The 26,123-nt window shown below is 47.0% G+C and overlaps 1 protein-coding gene across 1 annotated transcript in view; it reads left to right on the top strand.

The window, feature by feature from the left end:
• The window catches only part of LOC118384139 (retinoic acid receptor alpha), a 202,873-nt gene that overhangs the window by 91,507 nt on the left and 85,243 nt on the right, over nucleotides 1-26,123 (top strand). Inside the window, exon 2 of the mRNA XM_052518621.1 lies at nucleotides 4,143-4,952. Within this exon, the coding sequence (XP_052374581.1) occupies nucleotides 4,766-4,952 (187 nt within the window). The 5' untranslated portion in view covers nucleotides 4,143-4,765. The remainder of the gene's footprint in view (nucleotides 1-4,142; nucleotides 4,953-26,123) is intronic.

Genomic DNA, 26,123 nt, shown 5'->3' on the forward strand with positions numbered 1-26,123 from the left:
TTTTCCGTTTATTTCCCGATAATTCTACATATTAGCAGGAATATCCTTGAGTCTCCACCAATTCGTCGACACCCACTTGGGTGATTTAATACTCGCGCACAATGTTCGTTATGGTGTGTCTTGTCCTTAAGACCTCCACTATACTCCATTTTCCATTTTATTCTGCACCCGCTGTTCCATGTTGTCTCTCCTCTCCTCTGTGAAGTAACTGACATACTGATCAAAGGGTTTGGTCACAGCATGTAATATATGCCCACAAATATATTCATATTCAAGTAGTTTGTCAAGGATGTACAGACACACTCCTCTTTTCTCTCCTCTTCTCCTCTTCCATTCTCCTCTTCTTCTCTCTTCTTCTCTTTTCTCTCCTCTTCTTCTCTCTTCTTCTCTTCTCTTTTCTCTCCTCTTCTCTTCTCTTCTTCCCTCCTCTTTTCTCTCCTCTTCTTCTCTCTTTCTCTCCTCTTCTTCTCCTCTTCCCTTCTCCTCTATTCTTCTCTTCTCTCCTCTTCTTCTCTCTTCTTCCCTTCTCTTTTCTCTCCTCTTCTTCTCTCTTCTTCCCTTCTCTTTTCTCTCCTCTTCTTCTCTCTTCTTCTCTTCTCTTTTCTCTCCTCTTCTCTCTTCTTCTCTTCTCTTTTCTCTCCTCTTCTTCTCTCTTCTTCCCTTCTCTTTTCTCTCCTCTTCTTCTCTCTTCTTCCCTTCTCTTTTCTCTCTTCTTCCCTTCTCCTTTCTCTCCTCTTCTTCTCTCTTTCTCTCCTCTTCTTCTCTTCTCCTCTTCCCTTCTCCTCTTCTTCTCTCTTCTTCCCTCCTCTTTTCTCTCCTCTTCTTCTCTCTTTCTCTCCTCTTCTTCTCCTCTTCCCTTCTCCTCTATTCTTCTCTTCTCTCCTCTTCTTCTCTCTTCTTCTCTTCTCTTCTCTTTTCTTCTTCTTCTCTTTCTCTCCTCTTCTCTTTTCTTCTCGTCTCTTTTCTTCCCTCTTCTCCTCTTTTCTTCTCTCCTCTTTTCTCTCCACTTTTCTCTCTCTTCTCTTTTCTATCTTCTCTTCCCTTCTCTTTTCTCCTCTTCTCTTCTTCTCTTTTCCTACTACTGTCAGGTTCATGCATACTGATGCAGCCAGTGTTGGTCACATACTGTAGATGTATAGAGATGCAAATATTTTTGAACTTCCACTTCTTTATGTATACACTGGCTTATGCCTCTCGTGTGGCCACACCTTTTCCTCTCAATATAGCCGTCTGTTTCTCTCTCTCTCCTCTCAATATAGCTGTCTCTGTTTCGCTCTCTCTCTTTCCTCTCTCAATATAGCTGTCTCTGTTCTCTCTCCTCTCTTTTTCTCCTCTCTCAATATAGCTGTCTCTGTTTCTCTCTTTCTCCTCTCTTACACACTGATAGAAATACACTGACACACACACACACTGATGCACTGGTATACACACATGCCCATGATTAAATGAACGAGTGCATGGCTATGTAAAGGGGACCTATGGGGTTTAACCTACTTAGTCGGGTGTTTCAATAATGTATGAGCGAGATTGAAAGCGGCGAGCACAACAAGGTATCTTCATCCGCTTCCTCTCGCTTTGATCTAGCCCTCCTCCCCCGCTCCCTGTCTCTCTTTCCCCCCTTTCTCGCCATCACTCTCTCTCCCTCTGTATCCTTTGAACGTGTTCTACCCAGTGCATTGTGCTAAAGCTCAGGGTAATTCCCAGGTGGGATCTATGAGCGGCAAGCGGGATGTAGCCATTTTTGATGTATGGTATTCCTTCTCAGGGAAGGACGAATGGGTGGGTTGGTATATGGATGGATGGATGAATGGATATTTGAATAATTTGAGCATGAGAGTCGTGTATATACCTAATACAGGAGCTGCTGGAAAGTAATACGTGGTCTGAATTAACTGTATCTTGTTCCGTTTTCCTGTTCTGTTCCTATAAGGGTACTTCGTCATGTTTCTGTTCCCATAAGGGTACTTTGTCATGTTTCTGTTCCTATAAGGGTACTTCATCATGTTTCTGTTCCTATAAGGGTACTTCGTCATGTTTCTGTTCCTATAAGGGGTCTTCGTCATGTTTCTGTTCCTATAAGGGTTCTTCGTCATGTTTCTGTTCCTATAAGGGTTCTTCATCATGTTTCTGTTCCTATAAGGGTACTTCATCATGTTTCTGTTCCTATAAGGTTTCTTCGTCTTGTTTCTGTTCCTATAAGGGTTCTTCGTCTTGTTTCTGTTCCTATAAGGGTTCTTTGTCTTGTTTCTGTTCCTATAAGGGTACTTCGTCATGTTTCTGTTCCTATAAGGGTTCTTCGTCATGTTTCTGTTCCCTTAAGGGTACTTCGTCATGTTTCTGTTCCCATAAGGGTTCTTCGTCATGTTTCTGTTCCCATAAGGGTTCTTCGTCATGTTTCTGTTCCTATAAGGGTTCTTCGTCATGTTTCTGTTCCTATAAGGGTACTTCGTCATGTTTCTGTTCCTATAAGGGTTCTTCATCATGTTTCTGTTCCTATAAGGGTACTTCGTCATGTTTCTGTTCCTATAAGGGTTCTTCGTCATGTTTCTGTTCCTATAAGGGTACTTCGTCATGTTTCTGTTCCTATAAGGGTTCTTCGTCATGTTTCTGTTCCTATAAGGGTTCTTCGTCATGTTTCTGTTCCTATAAGGGTACTTCGTCATGTTTCTGTTCCTATAAGGGTACTTCGTCATGTTTCTGTTCCTATAAGGGTTCTTTGTCTTGTTTCTGTTCCTATAAGGGTACTTCGTCATGTTTCTGTTCCTATAAGGGTTCTTCGTCATGTTTCTGTTCCCTTAAGGGTTCTTCGTCATGTTTCTGTTCCTATAAGGGTACTTCGTCATGTTTCTGTTCCTATAAGGGTTCTTCGTCATGTTTCTGTTCCTATAAGGGTACTTCGTCATGTTTCTGTTCCTATAAGGGTTCTTCGTCATGTTTCTGTCCCTATAAGGGTACTTTGTCATGTTTCTGTTCCTATAAGGGTACTTCGTCATGTTTTAGAGTTTTGATAGGAATGCTCTGGTGCACTTATCACAGCAGTCTTGTTTTTATCCCAGACCTTCACCAAGTCTCTCTAAAAGGCCTTTTCATCCCCCTCCTCCCCCGTCAAACACAAACATGTCTGAAAACCCAGTGGTGTTTGGCTGTTTTACGATGGGGGTCCAGAGACCTGTGCCTGCCTGTGTGTGTGTGTGTGTGTGTGTGTGGGGGGGGGCTGACTTCACAAAGGGGGGGTCTGATGCTGGTGCAACACTTTGCAGGAGATCACACACACGCATGCACTCACACTCACGCACACTCCTGTCGGCAGCGGGAGCAGCACTTTGCAGGAGATCTATAAAGGTCCCGGCAGTTAAAAACGAGGCCCCTGACCCTGTAAAAAAACGGGCCCTTGTGCACCCAACGCCCCCTTGCCGGGGCCAGGGCAGAACAAATGCCTCTCAGACAGCTGCAGACAGACATGATAGACCGGGAGGGAGGAAAAGACACTCGAACGATGTTTTCAACTTTCAGACGGCTCCGATCCAGACTCCAAAGAACAGTAAACGCTTCCCTCCTTTGACATGTCAATGCCAGATGGGTGAAAGAGATGGAAGCAAAGCTGTCAGTGGTAGTGGATGGTGATACAGACATGTATTATAGCTAGTTGCTACAGTGTGTAGCAAAGCGAGAGGTTTTTAGATTTATATAAGGCATGTTGTACAACATCAGCATTGAAAGGCAGAACTAGGTTACTCTTCCCTCCCTCCCGTCTCGCTTGGCAGGTTGCATAAGCTCATCACCATCTCCTGTTTATTTTGAGGAGGGAAGAGAGAGAGAGGTTCAGATGGACTCCATTAATGAGCCTCAGCATCTCTGATGATGATTCACCCCGCAAGGGCAGGAGGGAGGCCGGGGTGGGGGGGAGAAGTGGAGCCGTCCTCCTAGTTGAAAACATTCGCTTTAACAAGATCGCTAGAGAGGAACCCGGGCTCTGTTTTCCCACGCTGTCTACATAGAGATGAACCCAGGCAAAAATCAACGCCACCCCACTGAATATGCATTTGAACCCCTGTCTCTCTCTCTGAATGTGCAGCAGTGAGTGAATCTCTATCTAACTCTTGTCTCTTTCTCTCGCTGTCTGTCTGTCTCTGTTTCTGAAGGAAAGAAGATTGCCATTCTGCCACAGGTGTGTTGCCGAGATTGAAAGTGAGTCACCGCGGCGATAGCGGTTGACCTGGGGCGCAAGACATGTTACAGTGACAACTAAAACCAGCCATCGTCATAACAATCCTCCTCCTCCTCCGCCGCTCCGTCGTGTTGTTGTGTGAGCTCTGCTGAGTCACTGGAGAGAGAAAAGCTGTTCTCATCCAATCCCCCCCCAAGGCCTGAGACGTCTATCCAATCCTGAACAAGGGATCTGGAGTCCATTGGTGCCAGATGATTCTGCCTAGCGACCTCCCTTAGTATATTATGTAATTGGTTTTTCATTCAAGATATAAAAGCTTAGTGGCCTACTCTACCTCTAGGACACTCTTCATATCAAGGCAGAGGACCAGCCTTTGGAAGAAAATAGCCCATATGCCCTTGGATTCAAGGTTCCTCTGAAGCATTCACCGGGAACATCGACGTAACCCAACAGCTCCATCTCACACATCCCACCACCACTTCTTAATTCATTGGATTACGTCGTCATCGGCGGGTGAGGTTAGGGATGTAGAACGCCGTCACCACGGATACCTACAGGAGACTCTTTGGACTCGGCTCAAGGTCCGCCGAGCAGAACATGGCGGGCAAGGGTAACCCCTGCCACCCCCCGGGGGGGCCAGGGAGTGCAGGGGGCCCCACTGTCTCTGTGGGGGGGTTCCCCATGCCTCACTACTCCTACTTCTTCCCCCACATGCTGGGGGGGCTGTCCCCACCCACTCTGTCCGGACTGCCCATCAGTGGATACAGCACCCCATCGCCAGCCAGTAAGTACCCAATCACACTGCAGTATTCTGTTGTTGATGTATGTGGACATTAGTGGTTGATTAGGAGGTTATCAGGTACTGCTGAATGGCTGAACATTTTTTGTTGTGCTTGGTTGGTTGACTCTGGCGCACAGACTGACTTGATCCATCCTATATTTGTACCAAAATCAGCATTTGAAGTTTGACATAAAGTTGGATGAATTCAGGAAAAACGCAGGAGGTTAAACATGAGCTGCACAAGTTTTAACAGGGTTGTTGTGCTCTGAATAATTTCCAGCATCTCCTGTGTTACGTATATATGGCTGTCATGCTGAATGACTTAACCAGATCAAAGTGGAGTGGAGTCTATATAGAACTGGATTCCACATTAGAGGTTTGGTTGGTGTGGAACATAGCCTTGACTAGTTGCTCCTGGCGATCTGGATCCTTGCCAGTTGTCATGCGGCGATGTGTCGAACTGAGCGAGCGGGTTGGTCTGATCTAAATGAGGCAGCTTTGAATAACCAATGGAATGTTCCTGGGCACAATGCCGTGTGTGTGTGTGTCCTCACTTGAACTGGCAGGTGGGCGCTCTCTCCGGGTCTGTGTGTGTTTTCATGGGTCGGTGTGTGTCTGTCTGTGCATGTGACTTGTGAAGAGCGACAATAAGGGGTGGTTGCTCCAACTGTAACAGTTGGGACGGTAGCTTACCTGGAGTAAGGAAATATTGACAGGTAGGAGGATGTGATATGGGACCACCCATCCATTCCACAAACAATATTTGATTTCAATAATTTATCAAATCAAATTGTATTTGTCACATGCGCAGAATACAACAGGTGTAGGTAGACCTTACAGTGAAATGTTTACTCACAAGCCCCCACAATTAACAACTAATTAAAGAGCAGCAGTCAAATATAGCGAGGCTATATGCAGGGGGTACCAGTACAGAGTCGACGTGTGGGGGCACCGGTTTGTTGAGGTTATTGAGGTAATATGTACATAGAGGGACAGTTATTAAAGTGACAATGCATAGAAAATAACAGAGAGTAGCAGCAGTTTAAGGGGGGGGGGGGCAATGTAAATAGTCTGGGTAGACATTCGGTTAGACGTTCAGGAGTCTTATGGCTTGGTGGTAGAAGCTGTTTAGAAGCCTCTTGATCCTAGACTTGGAGCTCCGATACCGCTTGCCACGCGGTAGCAGAGAGAACAGTCTGACTAAGGTGGCTGGAGTCTGACAATTTTTAGGACCTTCCAGGACCTCTATACCAGGCGGTGTCAGAGGATGGCAGGAAGCTTGGCCCCAGTGATGTACTGCGCCATACTCTCTACCCTCTCTAGTGCCTTGCTGTCGGAGGCAGAGGAGTTGCCAACCCGTCAGGATGCTCTCGATGGTGCAGCTGTAAAACCTTTTGAGGATCTGAGGACCATGCCAAATCATTTCAGTCTTATTTCAGTCTTCACAACTGTCTTTGTGTGGTTGGACCATGTTAGTTTGTTGGTGATGTGGACACCAAGGACACTGACACATTACCCATTCTACCAATTAACTGTCCAATCATAGCCAATATTACATCCGCTCTGTCCCAGCATGCCTTGCTGGGTGACATTCCGGCCCCATCACCACTCCTCTCCCTCTCCTCCCTCTCCTCCCATGTCTGTATGGGAAAAAAATGCAAAGCAGCTCTGTCCCTCCACCCACCATGTCTCCCCATCGTGGCTTCCATTCAGTCGGGAGGCTACTACAGACAGACAGACAGAGAGACAGAGAGAGGGGAGCCTGGAGTACAACAGCCTGTCAGAGCAGAGGGGCTCCCTGCCTCCATGTGTGTGCGCGGAGACGGGAGTATGTTCTTCTGTCTGCCTGGCTGGCTGTTGAGCATGCTCCTCTCTTGGTGCTGAGAGACTAATCCACAGCTCCTGCATAGTGTTAGCTGACAAACAGCCCTCCCTCGCCACCAGGGGCTAATTATGGGTGAGCTGTCATGCAAGACGGGGGCTCACCGGAGATGAGAGGAGCTGGCGGGGGATGGAGGGGGCTGCGACATACACAGCCCGCATGCTGTGTTTGAGTAAGCACGGATGGGGGAGAGGGTGGTGAGAAGCAGCATGGCGTATCCTACATAGAGACGTGCGTTATCATTATCATTTGAAGACGTAGCATGAGGCAAAGGTGTGTGTGTGTGTGTGTGTGTGTGTGTGTGTGTGTGTGTGTGTGTGTGTGTGTGTGTGTGTGTGTGTGTGTGTGTGTGTGTGTGTGTGTGTGTGTGTGTGTGTGTGTGTGTGTGTGTGTGTGTGTAGAGAAGATGGAGTATGTTTTTCCCGTGGCCTTCAACTGCTCTTAAATGCTAGTGAAACTAAATACATGCTCTTCAACCGATCGCTGACCGCACCCGCCCGCCCAACTAGCATCACTACTCTGGACGGTTCTGACCTAGAATATGTGAACAACTACAAATACCTAGGTATTTGACTTTGGCGATGTAATTTACAAAATAGCCTCCAACACTCTACTCTGCAAACTGGATGTAGTCTATCACAGTGCCATCCGTTTTATCACCAAAGCCCCATGTACTACCCACCACTGCGACCTGTATGTTCTCGTTGGCTGGCCATCACTACATATCCGTCGCCCAACCTACTGGCTCCAGGTCATCTATGAGTATTTACTAGGTAAAGCCCCGCCTTATCTCAGCTCACTGGTCACCACAGTTGCATGCGCTCCAGCAGGTACATTGCATGTAATTATTTTCGCCTCTATGGCCTAATTACTGCCTACCTCCCTAATTATTCTACATTTGCACACACTCTACATAAATAGAACAATCTTTCTTTTCCTTTATTGACTCTATGTTTGTTCATGTGTAACTCTGTGTTGTTTTTGTCGGCGCTGCTTTGCTTTATCTTGGCCAGGTCGCAGTTGTAAATGAGAACTTGTTCTCAACTGGCCGACCTGGTGAAATAAAGGTGACATAAAACACGTTTGTTTTTTAAATGTGCCTCTCTAAGCCTAGCCGCTCCTCTTTCTCTTCTTCCTCCTCTCACCCCACCCCATGCGATCTATTCTAACCTTGACCCGAGACAGTAGTTATGTCATGTACATTGAGCTAAGTTATACAATTTCCTGCCAGCATTATTGGTTAAAGCAGGGATTAAGGTCTTATTTCCCAATAAACTGGGATAAAAATCTACATTTCCAGGGGCATGGCAGCCGAGCGGAGGTCTTTGTTATCACATCTAGCCCTTCTCTCTCTCTCTCTCTCTCACTCACTCACTCACTCACTCACTCACTCACTCACTCACTCACTCACTCACTCACTCACTCACTCACTCACTCACACTCTCTCTCTCTCTCTCTCTCTCTCTCTCTCTCTCTCTCTCTCTCTCTCTCTCTCTCTCTCTCTCTCTCTCTCTCTCTCTCTCTCTCTCTCTCTCTCTCTCTCTCTCTCTCTCTCTCTCTCTCTCTCTCCTATTCTGTCTCCCTCGTAACCGTGGAGATCATCCCCGATTCGCCTCGACAGGGCAAGGAGTGTTAACGCTACCCAGCAAAACACTCCATGACAGAAACCCTCACCTCCGACCAACACCCCCCACCCCTAAAAAAATCCCCACACCCTCTGTAGTCTGAACAACACCCTCAGCCTCGAAAATGACTGTTTCCCTCCTTTTTCTCAACTCCCGTCTCTTCCTCTTCCTCCTCCTCTCCTCCTCCTCTCCATTCCCAGCCCAGGGTATAGCATGCACTTTAAAGTGGCCTAATTGAATGCAAGGGAAGGGCTGGCTGGCTGTGGAGGTTGTGTTCTCCAGGTCCAGACCCTAGTGGGACTGGGGAGTGGTTAGCGTGCTAATTACCGATAAAGCCTAGCTGATGTGCTCAGGCTGGGATTAGTCGGAGCAGTAGCAGAGCTGGATCAGCTAGCCCCAGGGTATTCCCTCTTTCAAACACAGCTCATCATTTCTCTCTCTCTCTCATCACCTCTTTCCTTCGACCTCTTTTTCATCATTTATTTCGTTCCAGTGTAGGGAGAGGTAGCGAACGCCACGCAGCTGTGGTGGTGGCGCCGAACGCCCTGTGGTTGCTACGGGCTTCTGTGTTCGCCAGGATATGAGTTGTGGGTGCGTGTGTCAGATAGGAAGCTGCTAGAGCAACAACAAACACTGCTTGATGCCTACAGAATGCCCTGTGACGTTAAAACAGGCTTTGATTTTGAGCCTGTAGCGCTGTGGCCCAATGTGTGATCCACCTTCTAGTCTTTTACTGTCAATGTTCATATGCTTTTGGAACTAAACGTGTTACGAGGGTTTTTCCCGGACAGTTTGTTTGAACATATCCGAGATCTGTGACGTTGACCACGATCATTTGACTCACCACTTAGTCATGCAATGATGGCGGGGGCCGGATTTCATCATCTCCACCATCACCACTACCAGCTTGGCACAGTCCCCATGGACACACTGCACGCCTCACCCATCCACTACTGTATTACTACCCCAGACGGAGGTTTTATCCTGAATCAGACCGGCAGGCGTTGCGGCTACGCTCATTTCTGTACGCAGCTCTCGTTTGATGCTAATCAGCTCTCCCTCCAGTTTTCAAAGGAGGGAGTAGTCCCTATAATCCGGGAAGGCTTCATCCCCCATCGTCGCCCTCCAGAAATATCAGTTAAATATAGACCGCCACATTATTAAGCCACAAAGCATCCCACTCAAACACCCTCTCCTCCCTCCCTTGCCCCCTCCCTTGCCCCCTCCCTTGCCCCCTCCCTTGCCCCCTCCCTTGCCCCCTCCCTTGCCCCCTCCCTTGCCCCCTCCCTTGCCCCCTCCCTTCCTCCACTGCCACCACACACATCCCGCAGCAAAGAGTTGAACGTACTGTTCACTTGCTTTGGGTTGGTTCATTTTGTTGTTGTCGCTTTCCTCACACATAAACCAACGCGAAGTCTGATTTACTAACACAGACAAGCTTGTTGTTGATAGGCTGACCTGCCATGATCTGGTACGTTATCAATGCAATTATGAAAGAAGACGTATGACCACGATGCAAATGCAGGCGTGCCTTTTGTTGAGCGTGTTTTGCCGTGTTTAAATTGGGTTTATTGACTACTGCCAAAAAAAATACAATAATAGTAATAATAATAATATATTTAAACTATCTCAAAGTGCTACAGTGAGTGCATTAAGATGACTAAAAACTAAAGACAAAATAATGACACAACTCGACTGACATAAAGAACATAGCTGAAGCTACAAGTGTCCCATCTGAACAAGGACACAACTTTGTGCCGAGTATCCTAACCACTTCCCAGCTACAATTCGCTAACACTTTACATTATGAAATGCTTATGTGCTGCTTATGAATGCGGTACGTGTGGGTTAATGTAGAACTATGACTCTGATACAGTTGACCTTTGCCTACCTCTGTCTCTTTGTCTCTCCTCCCCTCCCTCTCCTCTCGTCTCTACTCACCCTGGTGTGAAGGGAGAAGGTGTATTATGGGGCGGCAGGGTAGCCTAGTGGTTAGTGTTGGACTAGTAACCCCCGTTCTGCCCCTGAACAGGCAGTTAACCCACTGTTCCTTAGGCCGTCATTGAAAATAAGAATTTGTTCTTAACTGACTTGCCTAGTTAAATAAAGGTTAAAAAAATATATATATATATATATATATATGAATAAATGATCACTGCTGATGACTGTGCTGCCTCCCAGGTCCCGCTGACACAGACGTCTACTTAACACACACGAACAAACGCACGTGCGCACACACACACACACACACACACATACACAGGTTCAAACACACACACCCTGCCTCGGAGGTCCCGCTGATCCAAACACTACCTAATGCAGCGAGCTCTTCGTTGACCCCCCCCGCTCTTCCATCCCCCTTTAATCTGTTCGGAGTATCGACGCTCCCGCTTGCAGCTAGATTACAGCACAACCCTATAGGCCCTGGTCAAAAGTAGTCGCTGGGTGAAACAAGGGTGCTATTTGGGTTGCATCCTTTCACAAGTGTGTCACGGCCCTAACAGAGTGTCAGGCTAGGAGCGTGGTTTTCAAGTGATTAAAGCAATGTTCTGCTCTCATTTGACTGGTTTGTAGTTCCTGCTAGCAGGACCGATGGGGTTCAACCCCTAGGACTCAAAGTGTCACTGAACCACCTCTGTAACAATAGGTATTGGCTTATGTGTTCATTTTATTATCGAGGAAGAAGATAAAGACAAGTGTGTACAGCTACTCTTGGAGGACAATGAACGTACATAAAAAAATTAAGTGTCTTTTGTCGTTACAATTAACCAACGCTGGAATTGGTTTTACTTGTACAATAACAACAATCCTCCAAGAGCCGCTGAATCTCGTCTCTACTTCAGTTTGCTCCTCAGTTCATGCACCTTGGTCGGTAGCAGCAGTCCTCCTTTCCTTTTATACGTACAAACAGACATTCTTGAAAGTAAAGATGCCAAGTGATTGACAAGGTCTGGCCCTTAGACTGGATAGGCATGTTTACAACCCTGTCCTCAGCCTCGCTCCCTGACAGGCCTGGTGTACGTCTGCAAACCGTTTGGTCATCGCTCCTTCTGAAGGTGTGAGTCGGCTCTGGCATTGCAGCGCCACTCGAGCCCAGTCAATGTCTGGCACCACAAAGGTGTTGGAGAGCTGTCAACACGCACTCTCTCTCTCTAGCTCTCTTCTCTCTCGCTCTCTTCTCTCTCTTTTCTTTCTCCTTTCTCTTCTTCTTTTTCTCTCTTCTTTCTCTCTCTTTCTTTTGCCTTTCTGCTTCCCTCTCTGCTTCCCTCTCTGCTTCCCTCTCTGGTTCTCTCTCTGGTTCTCTCTCTGGTTCTCTCTCTGGTTCTCTCTCTCGCTCGGTGGCTGTCTGTATGGCTGTACGTCTCATATATCGTCCCAGTGTTTTACAGTGTGGCGCTGCGTGTCGGGAGCTGCCAGTCCCGGTGTTTTACAGTGTGGCGCTGCGTGTCGGGAGCTGCCAGTCCCGGTGTTTTACAGTGTGGCGCTGCGTGTCGGGAGCTGCCAGTCCCGGTGTTTTACAGTGTGGCGCTGCGTGTCGAGAGCTGCCAGTCCCGGTGTTTTACAGTGTGGCGCTGCGTGTCGGGAGCTGCCAGTCCCGGTGTTTTACAGCGTGGCGCTGCGTGTCGGGAGCTGCCAGTCCCGGTGTTTTACAGCGTGGCGCTGCGTGTCGGGAGCTGCCAGTCCCGGTGTTTTACAGGGTGGCGCTGCGTGTCGGGAGCTGCCAGTCCCGGTGTTTTACAGCGTGGCGCTGCGTGTCGGGAGCTGCCAGTCCCGGTGTTTTACAGCGTGGCGCTGCGTGTCGGGAGCTGCCAGTCCCGGTGTTTTACAGCGTGGCGCTGCGTGTCGGGAGCTGCCAGTCCCGGTGTTTTACAGCGTGGCGCTGCGTGTCGGGGGTGCCAGTCCCGGTGTTTTACAGCGTGGCGCTGCGTGTCGGGAGCTGCCAGTCCCGGTGTTTTACAGCGTGGCGCTGCATGTCGGGAGCTGCCAGTCCCGGTGTTTTACAGCGCGGAGCTGCGTGTCGGGGTGCCAGTCCCGGTGTTTTACAGCGTGGCGCTGCGTGTCGGGAGCTGCCAGTCCCGGTGTTTTACAGCGTGGCGCTGCGTGTCGGGAGCTGCCAGTCCCGGTGTTTTACAGCGTGGCGCTGCGTGTCGGGAGCTGCCAGTCCCGGTGTTTTACAGCGTGGCGCTGCGTGTCGGGAGCTGCCAGTCCCGGTGTTCCCGTCCACATCACCACAGTGATCATCTTTGACCGAGCTCCATTTTGATTGGTCCACTATTGGGCAGGCACCAACCGGGACATGCCCAACCGATGTTTGTCTTCTCGAGGGTTGCTGTGACGTCTATGTGGACTCGCAGACCACTCACCAGGCTGCATGGCGCATGTTGAAGACTGAGATAATTGTTTTAATTGGAGGGAAATACCTCTGACTAGTTTGGGGGGGTTCTCGATCCCAGTTTTAACAGTGTTAGATACATGCTGACCCCACCGCTCGCCTTGCAAAATAAATGTACACATGCGTGTTATTCAATCATTTCATCTAAACTGCCCGCGCACATCAACGAGCGTCTGCGTAGCCAGGCGCTAAAATAGAATGTAGTTCTGTTTATTTTATTTTTTTTACGTTTGACACGTTGGTTTTTAGGAGCTTAGGCCCACGTGGGATTATTGAAAGATGAACTGAGCTCCACACTCCAGTCCAGTTGGTTGTGGTAATGCACCTTAAAGTTGGTTGCCAACCGACATGTAAAGTCCACAGAAGAAGAGGAAGACGACTACTGCTACTGAAGGAGGAGAGATGACTAGACATTAACTAGGTTTCCCCTTTTATCTGTGGGTTAAGTGTTGGACTGGAAAAACACATGATTTTGTGTGACTCAAAATGGGTCGGAATTCTACAAAGATCCAGAAAAAAAACCATGTGCATTTCAGGTAAAATGACAAACAATGTTTATATCCCAGGACAAATTAGCTAGCAACAAGCAAGCTAGCTTCCGAAATATCCGTGTGTTTTCAACCTGTCTCCAAATTTAATATAGTAGGTTCAGAGTTCGTTTGAATACTTCAACCTGCGTATCCGGACCGCGTATGCTATGGATGGACAAAGTCAACATGCGCGTGATGGCGGACGCGAGCACGTGCCCGGTCTAGACAGCATGTTAGTCATTGTTTACGGCTTTAAAGGCTTCTTCTCTCTGCAGACCCGGAGTTCTCATAGCGTGAGCACGTTTGATGACAGTCGCTCTGTCGTTGTACGTAGCAGCTCTGACGGAATCTACGTTGTCTTCCGTTTCCTCAGGTCGGACCTTATGCCCTCTGTCATCTCTTTTCACAGGTCTGACGATATCAGATCTGACATCTGTTTAACTTGCATGATGGTGTTCTTACCACCCTATTCCCTATATAGTGCACTACGTTTGCACCAAAAGTGCACAAAATGGGGAATAGGGAGCCATGTGAGACGAGCACATGTCTAGGGGTTGCTGTGCCTGCGTGTTGACGGAGCTGATATGGGTCATTGTTGCTCGCCGTTGCTCATTGGGTCGGGGGTGATAAGGGTTGCTGTGGAGCAGATAAAGGTTGTTGCGGTTACTGCTGCATCACCGGTTAACTGATTCCGGTTGTTGTGGCTGTTCTTATGTTGTGACTGGTTAGTCATGGTGATGACTGCTCTTTCCGTGGCGGCGGTGGTGTTTACTCGACTCTGCTTCTTTTGTTTGCGAGCTCATGGAGGACCGTGTGAAACATCACTCGGCAGACGTGACTGACATTTTGCCAAGGTGTGAGTGATGGAACTTCAGTCATTTTAGACCTGGAATTGTATAATACTTGGCACGATGATAACGACAGTCATTTGGCAACAAGTCGTTCACACTTCAAACCTCCAAGTACTGTGAACTTCAAAACAGACCTAGTCGTTGTCGTGCTCATCACATGACTGTCTGACTGAGACTTCAAAGCAAACTACACCCACTGGTGCAACGAGCGCAGCCGCTGACTTAATTAGGTACCGATTGCCAACTGATATATGGATCTCACACACACACACACACACACACACACACACACACACACACACACACACACACACACACACACACACACACACACACACACACACACACACACACACACCACACACACTTCCTTTGCGTTGTGCGGCAGCCTGCTGTCCTGGGGTGGGATGGTGGGGGGGGGTGCAGGAGAGGCCCCTGGAAGGAGACAAGGAGGCGACCTTGGAGCCCACAGGCATCTTAAATCAACCAGGGTCAGGCGTGCCCTTCACACAAGAATCTTTCCTATGGGTCTTAAATTTCGCCTCCTCTCTCTGCCTGTGCCTCATTCCCCTCTCTTCTTTTCAGCTTTTCTTCATTTTGCTGTCTGCAGACAGACGCCTCGGTCCTTTTGCGTTGCAAGGCCCCAGATCTGTCTGTCTGTGTAGGCCCACGTTGTTGGACTGCCCTAGTAGGCGAGTTGCTCTGTGCGACAACTCCACACATCACGCTGACCTTTCTGGAAGTTTGTTTGACATGACGTCGCCATCCCGACAGCAAGAAGTGTTTAGGCATAATTCCCCATACCCTGACAGAGATCTCTCTCGTCTGTGGAGGGCGGGACGTGTGGTAGTCGAAGGGAGATGGGCGCTGGGCACTGACAACAGGCCAAGAGGCAGGACAGTCACTTGGAAAGACTCCAAAGCCCATGGTGAAGCAGCTAAACAGACAGTTGTGGTGTGGGACATCATCTGGGCATCGTCTCTGTTGTCTGAAAGCTGGGTTAATGCAAAGGATGAAGAGGAGGTCCGTTAGTTCCCATCCACAACCCTCGAGGGGGGTCTTGAAGGAGGGATGGAGGGACACGGAAGGAGGGATGTTAGGACACGGAGGGAGGGGGTAAATGGAACAAGTGGTGGGGAAGGCGGAGGGATGAGGGGGTCAATGATGGAGAGAATGAAGGGAGTGATGGTTGTCTTGAAGGAGGGACTGAGGGAGGGGTGGGGTGACAAGGGTGAGCCTGTTAAAGTTAACAGGCTTTGATTGTAGTGTGGCTGCATGGTGGGTGCTACAAGCCTGATAAAGGGACTTGACTCCTTACTGCCTGACTGCCTGTCCTCTGATCACTTAAACGCACGACCATCAGGATTCTATTTGATGAGAAATGCTTAAGACCACTCTGCATTAGAGAGGTGTGTGTGTGTGTGTGTGTGTGTGTGTGTGTGTGTGTGTGTGTGTGTGTGTGTGTGTGTGTGTGTGTGTGTGTGTGTGTGTGTGTGTGTGTGTGTGTCTTTGAAAAACTGTGTGTGTTTGACCCTTGGGGGAAATGTGTGGGTTACTTCTTTGTCTGCCAATACAGATACGGTCCAATATATTGGTACACTTGCATGATTCACACTTTTTTCTCCACTATAATATAAGTTCAAATTGAAAAGAATGCTCTTTACACATCGTTTGATTTACAACTGCAAAGGGACAATTATTTTTTTTTAAATCAAAAGTGAAAGTAAGATTTTTCACTTCAAAGTAAAAAAGAAAAATGTCCTAGACTAAATCCTTCAAAATTCTAATTAATTTGGTTGGATGCAATGATTCTCGTTTACTGTGTAATTTATCTTACCTATGGTAAATTGCAGGTGCCTACAGGGTAAAAATTGTAGGTCTACCAGTTTTGAAAATAAAAAACTCCATTGCACTTTGACAGCATCTGTATAGTGTATAGTGTATGTGTGTGTGTGTGTGTGTGTGTGTGTGTGTGTGTGTGTGTGTGTGTGTGTGTGTGTGTGTGTGTGTGTGTGTGTGTGTGTGTGTGTGTGTGTGTGTGTGTGTGTGTTGTGTGTCTTTGTGTGTGTGTGTGTGTGTGTCTTACCAATGGAGAGACACCCTTCTGGTGTGAAAAGCCCAGCTGTGTCATAGAGGGAGAGATGGAGGAAGAGAAAGATGGAGAGACAGAGAGAGAGACCAAGGGATTCGGCTGAGGGACAAATGCTGCTTTCCTTTCATAATGGCCTGTCAAGTCCAAGACTCCTAATTGGTCTGTTTAGACGACACGCGCCAGGAGGCTGGTTTGATTGAACCATAATTGCCTCGGACGACAAGTTTTCTTTTTGGTGTATCTGTCAGTCTGTCTTAAAACAGGCGAGGACAGGTGAGTATATCCAAGTCCAGTTCTTCTTTGCCTTCCACGGCGACATATCCAACATGATCTGTGTGAGAGTGTGTTTTTGTTCATTGCAAACCGGCTGGACAGTTGCTGTGGTGTGGCTTCTCGCTATTAGCCTCCGGTGTTTCGGGAAAACCTTAATGAATGTAGAAGTTTGCTTTCAACCATTATCGACCTATGAAACACTGGGGGGGGGGGCATTCAAGTCCTCTCTCTCTCCCTCTCTCCCTGTCCCTCTCCTCTCCTCTCCTCTCCTCTCCTCTCCTCTCCTCTCCTCTCCTCTCCTCTTCTCTTCTCTTCTCTTCTCTCTCTCTCTCTCGTTCCTTTTGTGAAATAGCAGTATTTTGCATGGTTTTTATTTCTTCAATCGTTGTGGCTATTCAGAACTCTCCTTCAATCCCACTGAATGAGATGTTATTGGACCTTGAGTTCGTTTTGATATAAAAAAATATAACAACCCAAGTGGAGCCTAGTTATTCAATGGCAGCATTGACACACTTTGGAGAGAAATATTGTTTTCCACTGAAATAGTGAGATGATGGAGCTCATGTTTAGAATAACCTCTTCTGTCTGTCTTCAAGGAGAATATACATATACATCTCAAGTGGCCATGTTAATGAGGCTGAAGGGGCTCTTCCTTCCCTGTTCAACTCTCTCTAGAGAATGTCTTTTCTACGTCTGGAAGGCCACCGCTGGCATAAAAAACAAACACGGCCCTCGTGTGAGTTTGTCTCATCACCTTGGCAATGCATGGCTGTGTCCACTTATTCCTCCTCTGACTGCCTCCTTTCTTTCCTTTCCTTGAAAGCAAATGACCAAGGGAGCTCTCTGAGTGGCGCTCGTCTGCCTGCGATGACGTGCGTCCTGGTCTTATTTAACATGTTGATTTTTGTCCCTGTTTTAGTGTGCGAACATGTGTGCACGTGTTTGTGTGTGCATGTGTGGGCGCAGGTTTATAGAGTTTAGTGTTCTTTAGCTACCCCTCCCCCCCTTCCCCTTCACTGGCAATAAATAACTTAACAAGCACAGTGAGCCATAAAGTTTTTTTTACAAAACTGTTATCAGTGGTGCAGGTAAAGGAAAAGAGGAGGACGGAGCGAGGAGGTGAAGGAGCGGAGAGGGAGAGAGAGAGAGAGAGAGAGTCTGATCGACGAAGTCTGGATGGTCTGGAATGGGACGGAGGGGCACTAAATTACTCCCCATTTCCAAACACACACACGTACAACGCAAGAGTTAACGATCACATCTGTTACAGTAGCACACACACACACACACACGCATACCCCACTGTCTCTATAAATCAGGGCTTCTCAGGGAGGCTGGTCTGTTAACTCCTTAATGTGTTTTATAGTCATGTTTTGGCCTTTATTTTTAGAATGATTTATTGAGCACTGGGACTGGTTAATTTTTTAACTATTGTTTATCTATCATTGGAAGGTTTGGGGGAAAGGGATGTCTGCCATTTCCAGGGTCGTCTATGGTTTAGGAAACATACAGTGAACAAAAATAGAAACGCAACATGCAACAATTTCAAAGAGTTTACTGAGTTACAGTTCATATAAGGAAATCAGTCAATTGAAATACATTCATTAGGCCCCAATCTATGGATTTCACAGATATGCATCTGTTCGTCATAGATTCATCAAAAAATGTTGACCTCACAATGGGCCTCAGGATCTCGTCACGGTATCTTTGCTCATTCAAATAGCCATCGATAAAATGCAATTGTGTTCGTTGTCCGTAGCTTATGCCTGCCCGTACTATAACCCCATACACGTGGTCTGCGGTTGTGAGGCCGGTTGGACGTAATGCAAAATGATCTTAAACAACGACGTAGGCGGCTTATGGTATAGAAATGAACATTCAATTCTCTGGCAACAGCTCTGGTGGACATTCCTGAAGTCACCATGACAAGTGCGCACGCTCCCTCAACTTGACATCTGTGGCATTGTGTTGTGTGACAAAACTGCACACTTTTTAGTGGCCTTTTCTTGTCCCCAGCACAAGGTGCACATGTGTAATGATCATGCTGTTTAATCAGCTTCATGATATGCCACACCTGTCAGGTGGATGGATTATCTTGGCAAAGGAGAAAGGCTCAATAACACGGATGTAAACAAATTTGTGCACACAATTTGAGAGAAATATGTTTTTGTGCTTATCGAAAACTTCTGTGATCTTTTATTTCAGCTCATACAACATGGGACCAACACTTTACATGTTGCGCTTCTAATTGTGTTCAGTGTATTTTGACTTGTTGCTCAAAAGTATTAGATTACCAAGAACATTTCAACTTTTGCTGCCAGAGCTGTTGATAAGCACTTATTCACGGCTTCATCTTCGGTGTTTTAACATTGAGACTGTGTGTGTAGTGGGGGGTGGGACTAGCTAGCTGTGGCTGACTAGATGACTGACTGGCTGACTGGCCTCTTGCTATTCCTGTTCCATAGACTAAAACAGCCTGGAAGTCCTGCTACGACCCGCCCGGACCCGACAAACACAGAGACGCGCACAGACACACGCACACAGAGAGAGAGAGAGAGACACATATAAAGAGGAAAATAATGCAAATTGGTGGTACACATGTACAGTGCCTTGCAAAAGTATTCATCCCCCTTGGCGTTTTTCCTATTTTGTTGCATTGCAACCTGTAATTAAAAAATATATATATATTTGGTTTTCATGTAATGGACATACACAAAATAGTAAACATTGGTGAAGTGAAATGAAAAACATAACTTGTTTAAAATAATTCAAAAAAAATAAAACCGGAAAAGTGGTCAGGGACAAAATTGAAAAAAGTACAGATCAGGGTTGGTTTATAAAAAAATATCTGAAACTTTGAACATCCCACGGAGCACCATTAAATCCATTATAAAAAAATGGAAAGAATATGGTACCACAACAAATCTGCCAAGAGAGGGCTGCCCACCAAAACTCATGGACCAGGCAAGGAGGGCATTAATCAGAGAGGCAACAAATAGACCAAATATATCCCTGAAGGAGCTGCAAAGCTCTACAGTGGAGATTGGAGTATCTGTCCATAGGACCACTTTAAGCCATACACACCACAAGCTGGGCTTTACAGAAGGGAGGCCAGAAAAAAAGCCTTTGCTTAAAGACAAAAATAAGCAAACACGTTTGGTGTTTGCCAAAAGGCTCCCCAGACTCCCCAGACGTTTGGAAGAAGGTACTCTGGTCAGATGAGACAAAAATTGAGCTTTTTGGCCATCAAGGAAAACGCTATTTCTGGCGCAAACCCGACACCTCACATCACCCCAAGAACACCATCCCCACAGTGAAGCCTGGTCATGTTGTGGGAATGTTTTTCACCGGCAGGGACTGGGAAACTGGTCAGAATAGAAGGAATGATGGATGGTGCTAAATACAGGGAAATTCTTGGGGGAAACCTGTTTGTCTTCCAGAGATTTGAGACTGGGACAGAGGTTCGCCTTCCAGCAGGACAATGACCCTAAGCATACTGCTAAAGCAACACTCAAGTGGTTTAAGGGAAACATTTAAATGTATTGGAGTGGCCTAGTTAAAGCCCAGACCTCAGTCCAATTGAGAATGTGGTATAGATTGCTGTACATCAGCAGAACCCATCCAACTTGAAGGAGCTGGAGCAGTTTTGCCTTGAAGAATGGGCAAAAAATCCCAGTGGCTAAATGTGCCAAGAGACTTGTAGCTGTAATTGCTGCAAAAGGTGGCTCTACAAAGTATCGACTTTGCGGGGGTGAATAGTTAATGCACGATCAACTTTTCATTTTTTTTGTGTGTCTTATTTCTTGTTTGTTTCCCAATAAAAAATATGTTGCATCTTCAAAGTGGTAGGCATGTTGTGTAAATCAAATGATACATTTACATTTACATTTAAGTCATTTAGCAGACGCTCTTATCCAGATCGACTTACAAATTGGTGCATTCACCTTATGACATCCAGTGGAACAGCCACTTTACAATAGTGCATCTAAATCTTTTAAGGGGGGTGAGAAGGATTACTTTATCCTATCCTAGGTATTCCTTAAAAAGGTGGGGTTTCAGGTGTCTCCGGAAGGTGGTGATTGACTCCGCTGTCCTGGCGTCGTGGGGGAGTTTGTTCCACCATTGGGGGGCCAGAGCAGCGAACAGTTTTGACTGGGCTGAGCGGGAACTGTACTTCCTCAGTGGTAGGGAGGCGAGCAGGCCAGAGGTGGATGAATGCAGTGCCCTTGTTTGGGTGTAGGGCCTGATCAGAGCCTGGAGGTACTGAGGTGCCGTTCCCCTCACAGCTCCGTAGGCAAGCACCATGGTCTTGTAGCGGATGCGAGCTTCAACTGGAAGCCAGTGGAGAGAGCGGAGGAGCAGGGTGACGTGAGAGAACTTGGGAAGGTTGAACACCAGACGGGCTGCAGCGTTCTGGATGAGTTGTAGGGGTTTAATGGCACAGGCAGGGAGCCCAGCCAACAGCGAGTTGCAGTAATCCAGACGGGAGATGACAAGTGCCTGGATTAGGACCTGCGCAGCTTCCTGTGTGAGGCAGGGTCGTACTCTGCGGATGTTGTAGAGCATGAACGTACAGGAACGGGCCACCGCCTTGATGTTAGTTGAGAACGACAGGGTGTTGTCCAGGATCACGCCAAGGTTCTTAGCGCTCTGGGAGGAGGACACAATGGAGTTGTCAACCGTGATGGCGAGATCATGGAACGGGCAGTCCTTCCCCGGGAGGAAGAGCAGCTCCGTCTTGCCGAGGTTCAGCTTGAGGTGGTGATCCGTCATCCACACTGATATGTCTGCCAGACATGCAGAGATGTGATTCGCCACCTGGTCATCAGAAGGGGGAAAGGAGAAGATTAATTGTGTGTCGTCTGCATAGCAATGATAGGAGAGACCATGTGAGGTTATGACAGAGCCAAGTGACTAGGTGTATAGCGAGAATAGGAGAGGGCCTAGAACCGAGCCCTGGGGGACACCAGTGGTGAGAGCGCGTGGTGAGGAGACAGATTCTCGCCACGCCACCTGGTAGGAGCGACCTGTCAGGTAGGACGCAATCCAAGCGTGGGCCGCGTCGGAGATGCCCAACTCGGAGAGGGTATGATACAAACCCCCCCCAAAATCTATTTTAATTCCAGGTTGTAAGATGAAGGAAAAAGCAAACGGGGCACTGCTCTTGATAGTATCAATGATCTTTAATAACCTTCGTCAGAGCTTTTGTGAGTTTTTTTGGAATCGTCACACTTTATGTAGACCTGGTCCCACCCACATCCGTTTCATGCATCGAAAGGGGTTGGAGACGAAGGAAAAAACAAATAAGTGCTACCAAGTATGCATTTCAGAAATATTAGAATCTGTAAAACCACAATGAGGAGACAACTTGCTCAGTAGGTCTTCCATTAATCATTGGGTACACCGTACAGAGTAATCTTAAATACGTAGGCATTTCATCATTATGTCCTTTAGGGAATCATGTCTGGAGGGTGAAAATCCCAAAATATTATCTTTTACTCAGAGTATTATTAACCTCTTGCTCCTACCTGACACGCAGGCGTCCCATCTAGACATCTGGAAATGCAAATGCGCTACGCTAAATGCTAATAGTACTAGTTAAAACTCAAACGTTCATTAAAATACACATGCAGGGTATTGAATTAAAGCTACACTCGTTGTGAATCCAGGCAACAAGTCAGATTTTTAAAATGCTTTTCGGCGAAAGCATGAGAAGCTATTATCTGATAGCATGTAACACCCCAAAAGACCCGCAGGGGACGTAAACAAAATAATTAGCATAGTCGTCGCTACACAAACCGTACAAATAAAATATAAAACATTCATTACCTTTGACCATCTTCTTTGTTGGCACTCCTAGATGTCCCATAATCACTATTGGGTCTTTTTTTCGATTAAATCGGTCCATATATAGCCTAGATATCGATCTATGAAGACTGTGTGATAAACGGAAAAAAATAGCGTCTTGTAACGTCATTTTTTTTAATTAAAAAAGTCCACGATAAACTTTCACAAAACACTTCGAAATACTTTTGTAATGCAACTTTAGGTATTAGTACACGTTAATAAGCAATCAAATTGATCACGAGGCGATGTATATTCTTTAGCTGTCCGTCTGGAAATAATGTCCGGGTAAATCTCAACCAAATATCCGGTCTGAGACCTGAACAAATGGCTTGTCTCTTCTTCGTTTGACCAAGAAACAAAGCCTAGGCAAATGACAAGACTGTTGACATCGTGTGGAAGCTGTAGGTATTGCAACCTCAGCCCCATTTATTGTGGTTCGCCTTTATCAATGGGTTGAAGTGGCGGATGGATATATATTTCCATTTTCAGTGATCAGATTTTCCTGCGCTTTTCGATGAAACGCACGTTCTGTTATAGTCACAGCTGTGATTTAACCAGTTTTATAAACGTCTGAGTGTTTTCTATCCACACATACTAATCATATGCATATACTATATTCCTGGCATGAGTAGCAGGGCGCTGAAATGTTGCGCGACTTTTAACAGAATGTTTCGAAAAAGTAGGGGGTAGGAGTAACAGGTTAATATCACCTCCCCTGTTTGATATCTTAACTTTCTCTATGCTACGAAATCTCAAAGGTAGAAATGTAATGTTTTAGGTCATGTAAAAATGTACTGCGACTGGATAATCCCTGTCGTTTCTCCTGATTTGAACTTTAATGTTCACTGATTCTCTGTTTTACCTACATAGCAGAGCCCACGTGGACATTTTAACAATGGAAATAACATGAGTGGAGGAACACGTAATAATGCCATTTCTTTGGAAGCGTTTTTCCTGTGTGTGGGTGGCAGAAATATTCACACTTCATCATATTGTTGCACCGTGCGCATCCTCTGCATTTATAGCTACCATTTGGAAGAGGGCGTCATTTAGCTCCGACGAAGGCCGTGAGGCTGATACGTAAGCTTATTTAAGATCAGTGATACTATCAACTGCAGTGTGTGGTTTCCTGTTACCGTGCACCTGCAAAGAAAGTATGCTCAGATGTGCGAGGGCCTTTTTTTAAAATGTTGAATTCCAGGTTGTGAGGCAACAAAAGAGTAAAAATGCCAATGGGGGTGAATACTTTTGCAAGACTCTGTACAATGCACACGCACACAGTCATTGCATTATTTGTAGTTACATACAGGGGATAACACACACACAACACACACACACACTCATTCACTGTTCCCAGTGGTGAGATTGAGAAAAGTGGCTAGTCGTCTCTTCCTAAACTCCAGACCAATAGCTCTCCCTCTCCTCCCACAGCCAACCTCAAATCTCTCAACTCCTCCCGCCACTTCAAACAGCGGGCAGACGTTTTATAGCACACACTCTCATTTTCTCCCAGGTAATCACTTCTTTGATTGAAAAATGAGACCAAAACCCAAATCGTTTTCTTCTCTGGCCCGATTTACCAGAGGACAGAAATTGTTACCAGGTGTGTTTTTACTAAGGCAGCCCCCGATCCCCTCTGTCTTTTTTTTCTCTCGCTCTCTCACTTTCTTTCCCTCTCTTTAAGTTGTTAATTCTCCACAGTGGAGAAACTTGTGTGTGTGTGTGTGTGTGTGTGTGTGCCCGTGAGTGCAGAAGTGTGTGTTGACAGGCAGTCTCATTTCACAGATGTGACACTACCCCCCCTCGTCCCTCCTCCCCCATCATCAATCCTCTTCCTCCGCCATCTCTCTCTACATTCCTGGAGGAAAAGACTGATGGAAGTGTAGAGGGAGGGAACGCAAGATGGAGAGCTGAAGCAGGCTTTAGTTTTGAAGCCTCCACCTGTACACTGGATTTAAACATATATAATACATACTGCCCAGTACACACACAGGCAGCACTCTGCGGATGAGTCTGACTCTGTTAGTGCTGCTATCCTGATGGAAAGGGATGTGTGATCGAGGAGAGGAGGGACAGGAGGAGAGGGCAGGGGAGGAAGACGGGCTAGGTGTTTGAGGCTCTTCGGGCACGGTCACTGGACCAGCTGTCAGTGGCGACACGGGGGTGAAGGGTGAGGAAAGGCGCTAACGCTAGCTAGCCCCATTAACACTAGCTAACGCTGCTCAGTTCCCCTACTCAAGCGGGAGTGGGGGGGTAGCGTAAAGCGAGGTGCCTCGTGTCACCCTTTTAATTAAAGTAATGAAAGTGTCAGTCAGTCGCGGTTAAGTGCTCAGTTAGGGAGACAGGGGGAGGATTTAGAGGAGAGGACAGGGGTGGAGAGAGTTTCTGTCGAGTTTCTGAATGCGTGTGTGTGTGTGTGTATACCCTGTTTGCGTGAAATCACTTCCTGTGGGCCTCCAGACCAAAGGCAGTGTCTGTGGGAGAGAGTGGAGTGTTTTATAGAGGGCCTGTCAGCCTCCCTCAGGCCCCAGCCTGGATTTACTGGCCACAGACAATGTTTATCACTCAACAGAGAGTAATGTGAGCAGGAGGGAAGGAACGGGTGGGGGGATGGCGGGAGAGAGAAAGTGAGGGAAAGAATGAAAAGGGGCAGAGAGAACTAGAGACAGAGAGGGAGGTAAAGCAAAAGAGAGAGTGAGGGAGACAGAGAAACAAGAGACAGTCTGGTGAAAAGGAGGGGGAGAAGAGAGCGGGTTACGGGTGGCTTTTTGGCCCATTTCTCTCTACTCCCTATAAATCCATGCAGAGATAGCTGTATCTAGAGAGAGAGAGAGATCGGGGGGGGTGGATGGAGGGAGGGAGGGGAGGAAGGAGAGCAACAGACTTCAAAGATTTCTAAAGCCCTAAAATAAAATAAAATCTGAAACTGAAGATGTTCAAGTTCCATCCTCTGCTCTCCCATACTTCTCCCTGACTTCTCTGATGTCCATCACGTATCTGCAGTCTTTGTTTTCATCATTTTTATCATCTTCACTGTTGCGTCATCTTCATACTATCTTTCCAGAGTCTTTGCTGCAATACCTTCACGGGTAGAGTATCTTTCTTCATGTAGGATCTTCACAGTACCTTCGCTGTATTTTCACAGTATCTTCGCCGTATCTTCACAGTACCTTCGCTGTATCTTCACAGTATCTCTGTAGTATTTTCACAGTATCTTCGCCGTATCTTCACTGTACCTTCGCTGTATCTTCACAGTATCTCTGCAGGATTTTCACAGTATCTTCGCCGTACCTTCGCTGTATCTTCACAGTATCTCTGTAGGATTTTCACAGTATCTTCACAGTACCTTCGCTGTATCTTCACAGTGTCTCTGTAGGATTTTCACAGTATCTTCACAGTGTCTCTGTAGGATTTTCACAGTATCTTAGCTGTGTGCCCATGGCACTGGCTGCCACTTAGCCTGTCATCCAGCAGAGAAGTCTAAGCCTCTCATTGGAGGTGTGAAAGTCCCTGATCCAAACCCTCGCCTCCCTCACTCCTCCCTTTTCACACGTTTCACACGCACCACGTCACGTCGCGCACCATGCCCACTGAGGTGGACGAGAGGGAAGGGACGGGCAGGGTGTGTGTGTGTGTGGGGAGGGGGGGGTTGTGTGTGGTATGGATAGGGTTGACTGACTC

Source organism: Oncorhynchus keta, chromosome 5 (genome assembly GCF_023373465.1).
Source record: "Oncorhynchus keta strain PuntledgeMale-10-30-2019 chromosome 5, Oket_V2, whole genome shotgun sequence".
NCBI lineage: Eukaryota > Metazoa > Chordata > Actinopteri > Salmoniformes > Salmonidae > Oncorhynchus > Oncorhynchus keta.